Source organism: Artibeus jamaicensis, unplaced genomic scaffold (assembly GCF_021234435.1).
Source record: "Artibeus jamaicensis isolate MK-2021 breed Jamaican fruit bat unplaced genomic scaffold, CSHL_Jam_final contig_519, whole genome shotgun sequence".
Lineage (NCBI taxonomy): Eukaryota > Metazoa > Chordata > Mammalia > Chiroptera > Phyllostomidae > Artibeus > Artibeus jamaicensis.
The window spans coordinates 17551318-17565022 of record NW_026521871.1 but is presented as its reverse complement, the minus strand read 5'-3'; the positions used below and the strand labels follow the sequence as shown (position 1 = coordinate 17565022).

Sequence of the window (13705 nt, the reverse complement as noted above, 5' to 3'; positions counted from 1 at the left end):
TTCTGTAAATAGCAGGGAACAATAACCCTCCCTCAGATTTATACAGTGTTATATCATTCGCAAAGCACGTTCATACTACTTCACCTTATTTGATCTTCAAAACAATCCTGTGAAATAGACAGGGCTCATCTTAGCCCTGTGATTAGTAGGTGCATTGGTACTTTAACCCCAGTCTTCTGATGTAAATGCAGAGCTCTTCCCACTATATTCTTCAGGAAATGCCACAATCCTGAGGCAGGAAAACAATGATGAAGAAGCCCAGGAAAGCAGAATCCCACAACCTAATAAGCAGGAAACTAAAAGAAACCAAATGGTGCCCTTCTTTTTGGCACTGACAGTCATTTTCATAGTGGATCTTTAAAAGCACTCCAAAATTGCAAAGTGCCATTCTAATAACCAAAGAAATATTTACTTTTTTCAAAAAAGATTTTATTTATCTTTAGAGGGGAAGGAGAGAGGGAGAGAAACATGCATGGTCGCCTCTAGTGCATCCCCTGCTGGGAACTGGCCTGCAACCCAGGCATGTGCCCTGACTGAGAATCGAACTGCAGTCCTCTGGTTCACAGGCCCACGTTCGATCCACTGAGCTACACCAGCCAGGTATAAGAAATATTTACTTTTTAAAAAACTAGTAGTATTTGCATCCCAGTTTGAAAATTAGCAATGTATACCTGGCACACACAGCCCCAATTACCTACACATTTCTATCTGCTCCTCTCCACTCTTCAAATTCTACCCTTTGCTTTAGTCTAGTTCAGTGATTATCAACCTTTTTCATCTCATGGCACACATAAACTAATTACTAAAATTCTGTGACAAACAATAAAATGTATTTTTGCTGATCTGACAAAAACAGGCATAATATTGAGTTACGAAATAATAATAATAATTAGTAATTACCTATCCTTTTTGCTCCAAAGTGACTTTAGAAAAATCAGGTGGGTATACTTGAATATAAGAATTTCTGGCCCTGGCTGGCGTAGCTCAGTGGATTGAACGCGGGCCTGTGAACCAGAGTATCACGGTTCGATTCCCAGTCAGGGCACATGCCTGGGTTGCAGGCCAGTCCCCAGCTGGGGACGCATAGGAAGCAACCATACATTGATATTTCTCTCCCACTCTTACTCCTTCCCTTCTCCTCTCTCAAAAAATAAATAAATAGTTTTTTTAAAAAAAAAGAATTTCTGGTACCAAGAATTAACCCATTAGACATAACCTTATTATGTGACATAAGCAATAAGATACACTTCTACTATATGACCTATATGTTTATGCAGATGGCTATCGTTGTGTTGGTGTTATTTTTTTAAGTTGATAATCTAAGGGAAGAGACTTCAGTGCCCCTAATGAAACAGTCAGGTATTGCAGGTTTGATAGTTCTTGGCTGCACACCGGTTGAAGTCACTGGTCTAGTTCTTTCCTCTGTGAAGTACAGACTTTAGTCTACAGTAAGACAAAGAACTTACTTCATTCAGTAAGTTCAGAGTGCACGCCATTAGGTACTAAGCAAAGGGTGAGTAAAACACATGTAAACTAATAATTCTGTCAACAAGGTAAAATAAAAACACCATATGAATTCAAAGAAAGAACGCTCACTCCTTGAACCGAAGGAACCAGGAGGCTCCAGAAGGGCAAGTAATAAAGGAGTAGAAAAGGGAAATTTTTAAGCAAAGAAAACTGGGAGAACATGAAACCAACATGGGAATTCATGAGCGGTTCCGCTAAGATAGTGTGTGGTGAGTACTGGTAGCTAACGCAGAACCACTGCTGCACTGAGATCACACTTTGGAAATCTCTGGAAGAGATTAAGAAATTTTGATTGTTCAAAAATAATGGCACATAGTGGAAACTTGTTGATGATGATCCAGAGCTGTGCACCTGATATACTCACTTGCACACAGGGATGCAGGAAGAGGAATGAATATGAGGTAGAAGGCAGAGTTCAGTTTGATGCGATAATCGAGACACCTACAGGAAGAGATTTTTTGCAGTTATAAAGTACTGCTAGCACCTAATAATGACTAAGTACATACCTAATGTTTGTAGAACAAAAGAATGATTATGACTCTGGAGAGAGCAGAGATCCGAGCATCATTCATCCAGAGACAATCAAGTCACATGGGTAAGAGCAAAGGGACCACACATCTTTTAAATAATATTTACCATGTCACTATTGGGTGTGAAAAGGCCTTTAGTTCACAGATCTGTTTCTCACTTCTATTTTTTAAATTGATTTGAGAAAGGAGGGAGGGAGGGAGGGAGGGAGGGAGGAGGGAGAGAGAAACATTGATTTGTTGTTCCACTTTACTTAGGCCTTCATTGGTTGATTCTTTTATGTGCCCTGACCAGGGAGCAAACCCACAACCTCTGCTTATGGGGACAACTCTAACCAACTGAGCTACCCAGCCAGGGCTCACTTCTATTTTTAACTTATCTGCACCACACCATTACATATTGTTCATTAGTTGTTTCACATTTGTATCACGTCTCACCTAGACTGCACATTCCCTGTACGTAGCGGTACTTTCAGATTCTCCTGGATACCATAATATAGTACAGTAGTGTGGTTTCAGTTACCTATAGTCAACCACAGTTCAGAAATACTAAATAGAAAATTCCAGGAATAGCTAAAAAGTTTACATTGCACACCATTCTTTTTTTTTTTTTAAGATTTTTATTTATTTATCTTTAGAAGGGAAGGGGAGAGGGAGAGAAATATCAATGTATGGTTGTCTCTTGTGAGTCCCCTGCTGGGAACTGGCCTGCAACCCAGGCATGTGCCCTGCCTGGGAATCAAACCATGGTTGTTTGGTTTGCAGGCCCACACTCAATCCACTGAGCCACACCAGCCAGGGCTAAATTGCACACCATTCTGAGTAGCATAATGAAATCTCACACTGAGACCACAATCACATAATTATTACAGTGAAGTTATAATTACTTTATTATCTTACTGTGTCTAATTTATAAATTAAACTCTATCACAGGTATATATGTATAGGGGAAAAACATAGCATATGTAGTATGGCACTCTCTGCAGTTTCAGGAATCCACTGGGGATCTTAAAACTACCCTTACAGATAAGGCAGACTACTGTATCAGACAAATAGCTGATACTGTTAATACTGAATGATAAACACGAATATACAACCAAAAGAGGGCTCCATCACTCAAACTGGATAAATGAAAATGGACCATTTTATAGGTGGAGAGATTATAGGCCCATGATAGTTCCTGCCTATCAGCTACAGGGTAGCAACTATGACTTAAGTTCCTTACATCCAGTTCACTTCTCCATGGTCACTGCCAGCTTTCACAGGGAGCTTCCACTCATCTTGTGTTGAAAGGCACTTGAGCAATGAACCATTCACAATTAAAATCCCAAACACAATGCACACGGTGGACCGGGCATTTTTAACTTTATTGATGTTCTTTTTAATTAAAATGCTTCACAATAGAGAGAGCCTGCAGGGAAAGCAGCCTCCTAAATGTTTCTTGCCCAGTGACCCACAGATTGAAGTAGAAGTTGGTTTATTCTCCATCTACTTCAGTCTTAGTGGCTACGAGGTAATGGATGGAAATGGACAGAATGACTAAGAGGTAAGGATGAGACTCAGTCTTTTTAAAGATTTTATTTACTTATTTTAGAGAGATGGGGAAGGGAGGGAGAAAGAAAGGGAGTAAAACATCAATGTGTGGTTGCCTCTAGCATACCCCATATTGGGAATATGGCCTGCAACCCAGGCATGTGCCCTGACTGGGAATCAAACCAGTGATGCTTTGGTTCACAAGCCTGTGCTCAATCCACTGAGCTACACCAGCCAGGGCCGAGACTCGGTCTTAAAAGAAAAATCCTGAAGGGCTTCAACTTAAACTAGATGAAGTTTGATTTCACTCAAAGAGCTCTTCTTCACCCAGTTCCAGCCAACCAGGAATAAGTTAAATACAGTTTTGCCACCTCAGCTGATGACAATAGTAGCAGCTTTCCAGAACTTGGGCCTAATTTGCACTAGTTGTCAACATCACAGCTGCTAAAATTACCAAAGATTTTAGAACAGCTCCTCTACCCTCTCAATGGGAGGGCTAGGCTTCACCTTAGAGATCAGTCCGACAGGCAGGCTTCATTTACGCTTCTTCTCCTGTGTGCTGGTGAACCAAGAGTCTAGGAGCTTCTTGCTGTAGTATAACTGCCAGGCATGCACTTGAACTGCCAGCACCAACACCAGGTACATGACAGACACCGCAGAAAAACCAAAGAGGAAGCGGTAGGCCTTGCCATGGCGATAGAGCTGCTGTGCAGCAGGGAACATCTCCATGCTGCCATAAATGAGGGGAGCGATGGAAAAGAGCCCCGTGCTGATCATGGAGAGCACCAGGTAGCTAATGTTGTTTCGGGGGAAGGAGAGGAGGCCCAAGAGAGAGGGCACAATGCTCAGCAAATACGGGTACTCCCATTGATAGGGCATGGCCACCTGATCATGCGACAAAAGCCTCAGGTGTCCCACACTCATCTTAGCAACCAGCAGCAGCCATATGACCAGATGCACGTAGATCAACTTCTTGATTTCATACTTGAGGGTCACACTGTGGGGCAGAGCAGAGGGAGAAGTACATTTCATTCAACATTTTCTGACCAAGTATAATGGACAATGGGATACAAATGTGAATACGGTTCCTGCCTAGATGCTTGCCACAAGGAACAGAGGAAGGAAAATAAATAGAAAATGAACTGCAAGAGCTCTAGTAAATATATGTTGCACAATACATGGCATCATAGGAGGCTATTGGGATTGACATCTGCGAAGGCTATTTAGAGGAGGGTGATATTTGAGCTAGGCTCTGAATGGTGAATGGAGATGGACATTCCAAACAGTGGTAACTGCATGCAGGCCAAAAGACATAGGCATTTGTGTTCCAAATAAGCCAGTGGCTGGGTATGGTAGGAATACATTTTAGAGGGGAGGGGAGTAGCAGGATATGAAGTTGCAATGACTATAAGAGTCAGTTTAAAGGTAGAAGAGTAACTCTGAACTGTGTTCAGTAAAATGACTTTGTTATTTTACTAGGTACTGGCAGTGAGAAAACTAGCTCAGGCTGCTCTTACTTCTCCAGCTAGAGTAGACTGTTTCATCTACAGGAAGTGCATTATTTCTTATTGTTCTAAATCTCTCAGGTCCTAAATGTATCTTCATATATTGGAGGGCTGTTTCTGCTCTAGGCAGGCATGAAAATATTTGCTTGGGTTGTGACAGGCCCCAAGGATAAGAATGAAGGTCCAAAGAGTCTGTCATTCTTGAAAACTCTGGAGAGAAAGATGCAAAAAAGCAGTCTGAGAGAGTTCAATGGATTTAAGAGAATTTTTTAATTTTTTAATTTTTAAAATATTCATTATAGAAAGTGCGAATAGGTGGGAAAGTCAGTCATCTCTAGACTTCAAGATTTATGAAGACAGGGACCAGTTTTTGTTTTGATAGCAAGTTTTTTAATTGAAGGTGTAACATGCATACAAAGACCAGGTCTGCTTTTGCTAACTATGACATCCTCAGTGCCTTGCTCAAGAAGCATGCTGGGCAGAAGCTCACTAAATATTTGTTTAGGAGGTAATGTAGAAATATCTCTTGCGGGGGTGTTATAAAGTTCATTTTAGGCAGGTAAAGGCTGGTTTTTACAGTCCATTCCCCCAAAATAACAGCTGCCATGTATTGTGCAGATTCGTATTCTGTGCTATGTCCTTTACACAAATTACTAGCTCACTGATTCACCTAGCCCAAAAAGTCGATTACGCGTTTCCTTTTGCAGGTGAAGAAACTGAGGATCGATTAGAAATTAGGTTCCCGAAGTCACACAGCGGGTCCAGCATCACCATGACTGGAGCTCAGGCGAGTCTGCACCACACCGGAGCGACTGGTCTTCCCAGGATTGGGGACCGCCACGGGAGAACGGGACTAGGCAGGTCAGGGGGGTCTGGCTGGGGAGCAAAAGCCTGAAGCCGGGATCGTCGCTTCCCAGGCCCTGCCGCGAAAGCCTCAGTGCTCCTCGCCTCACTTCATACCTCATCTGGTAGTGCTTGGCGACACGCTCCCGGTGCTGGAAGTCGCTGCCGTCGGTGCCCGCAGCGCGCGGGCCTGCCCGAGACGCCATCGGACCCGCCCAAAACCCCGGAGCCCCTCACGCCGACCCTCTGCTGCTAGCAGGCTCTGTGCGCCCGGAACCCCAGCAGTCGCAACGTTCTGTGAGATGGACTTCCGGCCCCTCTGTCTCAGGAGGACCGACTCTATGGTCACCCTCTTCCCGCCCACTCAGTCTCTCCAGCCCCGCCCCGGCCCCGCCTTCAGGGTGCAGGGAAGTGTCTCGCCACTCCCCTACACCTGCACTGACATCTTTTTTGCTTCTGTCTGGCATATTTTTCTAATCAGCCAAGGCCATGAAAGAATTTTAATTGCATAGAGGAAGAAAGTTGAATGGTGGTTGTCAGGGATGGGGAAGGTGGAAACAAGGAGCTGTTTAGAGCGTACAGAAGTTAAAAGGAAGATGAAAAAGTTCTGGATATGAATGTGGTGATGGTTGCACAATAATGTGAAAGTACTTAATGGTACTGAGCTGTATGCTTAAAATGGCTGACTTAGTTTAGTACATTTTACCCCCATAAAAAGTAAATGCAGGATCTGGCACGAATGACACCCCTTTTTTAATTACAAAATCCTTTATTACAAAATCATAAGCATGTAATTCTGTAACAACAATATCATGCTCTAGTACGTCATATGACATTTTAGGTGAAATGTTTATTTTTATTTTTTTTACAAACTTTTATATATTTTATTCATTTAGAGGCCAAACAAGGCAGCATTCAGTCAGTTAAGAAAGTCATCTCACAGAAAATGCAACGCGGTGGTGTCGAGTGATCCCAGTCACAGGATTTGAAAACAGGAAGGGCAATCTTTGGATGATGTTGTTTAGGACACTTGCTCATTTATTTAAAGGGTCACTTCACACATCATGGAGGAAAGAAGGCAGGAGTGTAGGACTGTGGCCCACACTGGGCGATCACCCATGAGGTCAGGGACTGGTAAATCAGTGGTAAGTCAGGAAGGGAGTGAGACCAGCCTGTCCCACCCTCCCCATGACTCCTGTAAACTTGATTTGCTTAGCCACTGCCTCCATGAGCACACCCTGCAACTCCTTCAAATGCAGAAATGATTTTTTGATCTCATGGTGTGGGGAACCAGCATCAGTAGTCGAAGCCTCCCTGTCCCAAGCTACAGGATGGACAAGACAACGGTTTGATTACTTGCATTCCTGGTTTAGCACCCCATGAGGTGCTGATATAGAAGCTGAGGACTCAGGGGACTGGCTTTAAAAAAATATTGTCACCAGTCCAGCCCTGGCTGCTGTGGCTCAGTGGATTGGGTGCCTGCCTACCAACCAAAAGGTCATTATTTCCATTCTCAGTCAGGGTACATGCATGGGTTGTAAGCCAGGCCCCCAGTTGGGGGTGTGTGAGAGGCAACCACACATGGATGTTTCTCTCCCTCTCTCTCTCCCTTTCCTTCTCTCTCAAAAAATAAATAAATAAAATCTTTTAAAATTTTTATTTCTTTATTTTCAGAGAGAGGGAAAGGGAGAAAGAGAGGGAGAAAAACATTCATGTGTGGTTGCTTCTCACATGCCCCCTACTGGGGACCTGGCTCCCAACCCAGGCATGTGCCCTGACTGGGAATTGAACCGGTAACCCTCTGGTTCACAGATTGGTGCTCAGTCCACGGAGCCACACCAGCCAGGGCTAAAATATTTATTTTATTTTATTTTATTTATTTATCTTTAGAGGGGAAGGGAAGGAGAGAGGGAGAGAAACATCAATGTATGGTTGCCTTTCATGTATCCCCTGCTGGGAACTGGCCTGCAGGGAACCGGCCTGCAACCCCGGTATGTGCCCTGACTGGGAATCGAACCGCAATTGTCTGGTTCGCAGGCCCGCGCTCAATCCACTGAGCTACACCAGCCAGGGCTCCAGGGCTAAAATATTTATTTATTTGTTTGTTTATTTATTTATAATCTGGATTTTTTAGACTGTTTTTTAATATATTTTATTAATTATGCCATTACAGTTGTTCTATTTCCCCCTTCATTCCCCTCCACCCTGCACACCCCCCCTTTAGTTTATGACCACGTGTTTCAAGTTCTTTAGATTCTATACTTCCCATACTATTCTTACCCTCCCTCCTATCTATTTTCTACCTACCATCTATGCTACTTATTTTCTGTACCTTCTCCCCCCTTCTCCTTCTCCCACTCCCCTGTTGCTAACCCTCCATGTGATCTTCATTTCTATGGTTCTGCTCCTGATCTAGCTGTCCTTTTAGTTTGCTTTTGTTTTAGGTGTGGTTCTTAAAAACTGTGAGTTTGCTGTCCTTTCACTGTTCATCTTTTTAATCTTCTTTTTCTTAGGTAAGTCCCTTTAGCATTTCATATAATAAGGGCGTGGTGATGATGAACTCCTTGAATTTGATCTTATCTGAGAAGCACTTTATCTGCCCTTCCATTCTAAATGAAAGCTTTATTGGATAGATTAATCTTGGATGTAGGTCTTTGGATTTCATGAACTGGAATACCTCTTTCCAGCCCCTTCTTGCCTGTAAGGTCTCTTTTGAGAAATCTGCTGACAGTCTGATGGGAACTCCTTTGTAGATGACTGTCCCCTTATCTCTTGCTGCTTCTAGGATTCTCTCCTTCATTTTAATCTTGGCTAATGTAATGATGATGTGCCTTGGTGTGTTCCTTGTTGGGTCCAACTTCTTTGGGACTCTCTGAGCTTCCTGAATTTCCTGGAAGTCTATTTCCTTTGCCAGATTGGGGAAGTTCTCCTTTATTATTTGTTCAAATAAGTTTTCCACTCGTGACTGTTCCTCTTCCCCTTCTGGTACCCCTATAATCCGGATGTTGGAGTGTTTAAAGATGTCCTGGAGGTTCCTAAGCCTCTCCTCATTTTTTTGGATTCCTGTTTCTTCATCTTTTTCTGTTTGGTCATTTTTTTCCTCCTTCTGGTCCACTCCTTTGATTTGAGTTCCAGTTTCCTTTCCATTACTATTGGTTTCCTGTGTATTTCCCTTCATCTCAATTAGTTTAGCCTTCATATGTTCCTCTAATTTGTGAGTAAAATCAACCAGTTCTGTGAGTATCCTGATCACCAGTGTTTTGAACTGTGCATCTGAAAGTTTGGCTATTTCTTCATCGCTTAGATTTATCGGCTCTGGGGCTCTGAGTTGTTCTTGAGCCATGTTTTGATCTGTTCCTGCCCGTTACGTATGAGGAACGGAGCATTAGTTGTTCACCAGGGCGGGGCCACCCAGGTAGCTGGTTTGTGATTCTGTATGTGGGGGCGGGGTCAGAGAGGGACAATGGCAGTCAATCTGCCACTTCCCGCCGCTGGGGCCTGTGCGGTCAGTCTCACTGCTCACTCCTTCACCGGTTTATCTGTGCATGAATGTGTGACCGCGGTCAGCCCTCAGTGGGTCCGCCTGCTGCTCCGCACCTGGGATCCACCCACAGCTGCTGGCGCACCTGGGTCGCACACCCAGGTTGGTCCGGTGGATCTTTCCTGCCCGACCCCGCTCTGCTGCTGGCTCTGCCCCTCTTACCAGTTTGGCTGAAGGATTCATTATTGTCAGACTTCCGTGTAGTTCAATTTTCTGTGGTTTGACTGTGTTTTTGTTGCTAAAACTTTGTTGTTTTTAAACTTGGCTGTGTGAGAAGGCGCAGTGCTTCCACCTACGCCTCCATCTTGGTGGAAGTCCTAAAGTCTTTTAAAAAATAAATAAAATACTTGCAGGAATGATCAGATTTTGAAACATTAAATATTGAAGTGAAATTATAAAAAAAATGTTGGACCCCAGTCCAGAGTAAATGAGAACTTGCTTTCTTAGAAATAGTGCTACACCTCCCTATTTCGGCTTACATTTTCCAATCAGTCTTTAAAAAAATTAATTACTCATACATTACCCCTGCTATGTGTAAAAAATTGCTTCACTACAACACTGCTGCTCTTCCAGTATTTTTTTTTTGAGGCCCTCACCTCTGGAGACTCTTAACTCTCCATCCTTACCCTGACCACCTCTCCCCTCTGCCCAGCACCTAAGAGCAGAAATCACACCTTGGTGACCGAGCAGTAGCGCAGTCTTGCCTGGCCTTCTGTTACTAGAATGTGGTTTTGAAGAAGGCTCCTGGGATGCTCGCAAACATGACATCAGGGTTCTGGCCTTCGTTGATGGCAGAGTGGGTCCCTTGTGTCCTGTAGTACTCCACCAGCTGTGTAGTCAGGGCGTGGTAGGCCTCCTGGAGGTTTTAAGTCCTTCTCATTGTCGTCAAACTGGCAGATCAAGGGTTCCCCAGTGATGCCATCTTTCATGGGCTCCTTTTGGGAGGTTGAACTGCTCGTGGTAGGGACAGCCACTCGGGGCAAATCAGCCTTCCTGTGATTCTCTGGATCAGCAGAGAGTCTGGGATGCGGAATTTAGATACAGAACCAAGCTTTTCTTTCCTCTTCTCCATGAATTGTCAAGCATGTTTGCCTGCCTCACTGTCCAAGGGAAGCCATGTAGAAGAAAACCATTTTTGCATGGAGGGGTATCTAAATTCTTCTCAATAAGCTCTGTTACCATTTTACCACTCCCCAGTTTCCCAACATCCATAGTTGCCTTCAGCTTTTTTCCCAGTGCTGAGCCAGAAGCCACCATGACCCTCAGCATATCCCCAATAGCCAGAAGGCAGACACAGACATTTTGGGCCAATTTGGGTACCTGGGTACCCTCCCCAGCCCCAGGCAGCCCCAGCACCATGGTCCGAATGCTTTTAGGACTCTCTGGAGATGGTTGGGTTGCAGGTATGTGGGGACCGATGGCTGCAGAAGCCTCGTACTGTTTAAGCCACTTGCATATCTCTCCAAAATGTTTAAATTAAAACTACAAACTAGTACACCCATATTATTACCCTAACAACCACACTCAAGCAGGCATTTACTTCTGTCAGACCCTGTACATGAAATAAGAAAGTTATGCTGTCTGAAAAAGTTAAGTCTTTTTATATATTTAAGCATCGTTTGTATTTCATTTACCTGAACTGTGTTCACATTCTTTGACCATTTTTCTGCTATGTTGTTGGTTTTCTTAATTTATATATTAGATAGGAGAAAGAGGGGAAAGGGGAGAGAGAGAGACAGACAGACTGACCTGTTTCCTATAATATTAGTTGCAACATATTATTCCTGTTTATTGTATGTCTTTGATTTTTACTACTGGTATTACAAGTTTAACATGAAGGATATTTTTTAATGTAGTTAAATGTATAATTTTGTTTTGGCTTCTCAGTTTTGAGTCATAGCTAGACCTTCTCAACTCCAAAGTGCCTCAGATGATTTTATGCTGTTCAGAGTTTGAGCACCATGCCCAGCGTCTGCCTTGCCCATTGGAATGAAAGGGATAAGAGTCCAATCATCTGTGTCCCCAGGAGCCCACTATACCTGGCACATTGTAAAAGCTCAAGAAATGCTGTTGAATAAATAAATTCCAACTGAGCCAAAACCATCCTCTTCTAAGTACTGTGAAGAAAATTCTGGTTCCTGGAGCCATTCTCCCATTTCTTCCCTCCACCCCTACCCCCATTTTCCACCCCCACCCCTCTGGCAGATATTCTGTTGGGTTTGTGGTTATCTTTGTCTTTATTGTGTACAAGGTCCAGGATGCACTGAGTGTTCGTCAGGGCCAGACTGCTTCTGAGTCATCCACTGGCCTATCATGAGACACTGAGCACACACTGAACGTTCAATAAATGTTTGAGGTGTGAATGTCCAAAGGAAGGCGGCAACTCTTTTCCCCACCTTCCTCCCTGAAGCATTTGTTTATACTTTTCTTCTGGTTCTTGGTCAGCCTTAAAGGTTAGTGATTTGTGTTGCTGTCTCCACACCCTGCTCATTCCCTTCTTAAATCCTTTGCATTGATGTTTTGGCGCAGGGGGAGGGGAGGATGTTCTTCCCCAGGACTATAAAGGACTAATATCAGACCCAGGCAGAATGCTGTAGCCAGGGGTGTCAGACTCATTCTCACCAGGGGCCACGTCAGCTTTGAGGTTGCCTTCAAAGGGCCAAGTGTAATTTTAGGACTGTAGAAATGTAACTACTCCTTAACTAGGGGCAAGGAGCTCAGCACTGCTGCCAGGTAGAAACAAGGTGCTGGGCTGAATAAAACGAGGCGGAGGGCTGGATTTGGCCAGTGGGCCTTGTGTTTGCCACCTGTGCTCTAGACTCAACGTTTGCGCCTCTCCTCCCCGACTCTCCCCAGGCTTATGTTGATACCTAATACCCAGTGTGATGGAATTTGAAGGTGGGGTTTTTGGGAGGTGAAATTAGTGTCCTTGCAAAATAGAGTCCCTTGCCCCGCCCCAAGGGAGGACACAGAGAGGAGAGGGCTATCTATCAAAGAGAAAGTGGGTCCTCACCAGACCCTGAATCTACCCGTGCCTTGATCTTGGATTTGCCAGGCTCCACAATTATAAGACATAAACTTCTGTTGTTTACAAACCATTAATCCATGGTATTCTTTTATAGCTGCCTCAAATGGACTAAGTCACTCAAGGGCTTCAAAAGACTGGCTTCTCACCAGTCAGGATTTGGCTGAAAGCTTACCTCCCCTCAGACTGTTCTAAACCCAAGGGCAATCGAGCTCTCCAGCCGTTTGCTATCATATCCCCTTGTTTTGTTTTCTTCCCAGTACATCATCATATGAAATTATTTTGTTTATTTGCATGGTCAGAGTTCCCCCCTCTTCCAGTAATATCAGCTCCTATCTGATTATTATCCATTTTTAGAAAGAAGTGTGGGACAAGGCTGCCTTGTTTCCTGGTATATTCTCAGCCCCTAGGAAGGCTGGCACATATGAATGATGGTTGCTGGGAGCTCCTCCAGGGAGGGATTTAGCTCTAAATAATAATGGCAATGATCATAATTATAATAGCTATTATTGAGCCTGACAAATGTACCAAGCTCTACAGCAAGTACATTTCATGATTTTTCTCATTTAATATTCATGACAACCCAGTGGGGCAGGAGTTATTTTTAATCCCCATTTGTCAGTTCCATCTGAAGCTTAGAGGAATTCTGTGACACAGCTAGTCCTAGACTGATGATTTTCAAAATACTGTACCTAAGTAGCCACAGCATCAGCATCACCTCGGAATTTGTTAGAAATACACTTTCTTAGGCTCCAAACCAGACATACCGAGTCAGAAACTCTGGGGTGGAGCCCAGCAACCTGAATTTTAGTAAACCTTCCAGGTGATTCTGATGAACTCACTTGTGTGAGAAACCCTGCCCTAAAAGAAAGATGAGCTTGGACTCTTTTTAAAAAATAACTGCATTATTACCCTGACCGGTGTAGCTCAGTTGGTTGGGCTACAAAGCAAAACCAGTTTGATACCGAGTCAGGGTGCGGGTTACAGGTTCAGTCCCTGGTGGAGATGCATAGGAGATGTTTCTCGCTCACGCTGATGTTTCTCTCCCTCTCTTTCTCCCTCCCTTCCCCTCTTTCTAAAAATAAATAAATAAATCTTTTTTAAAAACTGCATTATTGAGATACAATTAAAATATCATACAATTTTCCCACTCAAGTATAAAACTCAATGGGTTTTAGTATATTTACAGGGCTGTGCATCCATT

The 13705-nt window shown here is 43.7% G+C and overlaps 1 protein-coding gene and 1 pseudogene across 1 annotated transcript; both read right to left on the bottom strand.

Moving 5' to 3' along the window:
- Positions 1-3617: 3617 nt before the first annotated feature.
- JAGN1 (jagunal homolog 1) lies at positions 3618-6241 on the bottom strand. The gene is made up of 2 exons (XM_037134774.2): positions 6053-6241; positions 3618-4584 (listed from the first exon to the last, which is right to left on the bottom strand). The coding sequence occupies exons 1-2, from the start codon at positions 6139-6141 to the stop codon at positions 4122-4124; spliced, it is 552 nt and encodes a 183-aa protein (XP_036990669.1). The 5' UTR covers positions 6142-6241; the 3' UTR covers positions 3618-4121.
- Positions 6242-10194: 3953 nt separating this feature from the next.
- On the bottom strand, positions 10195-11016 carry LOC119041400 (adenylate kinase 2, mitochondrial-like; annotated as a pseudogene).
- Positions 11017-13705: the final 2689 nt, after the last annotated feature.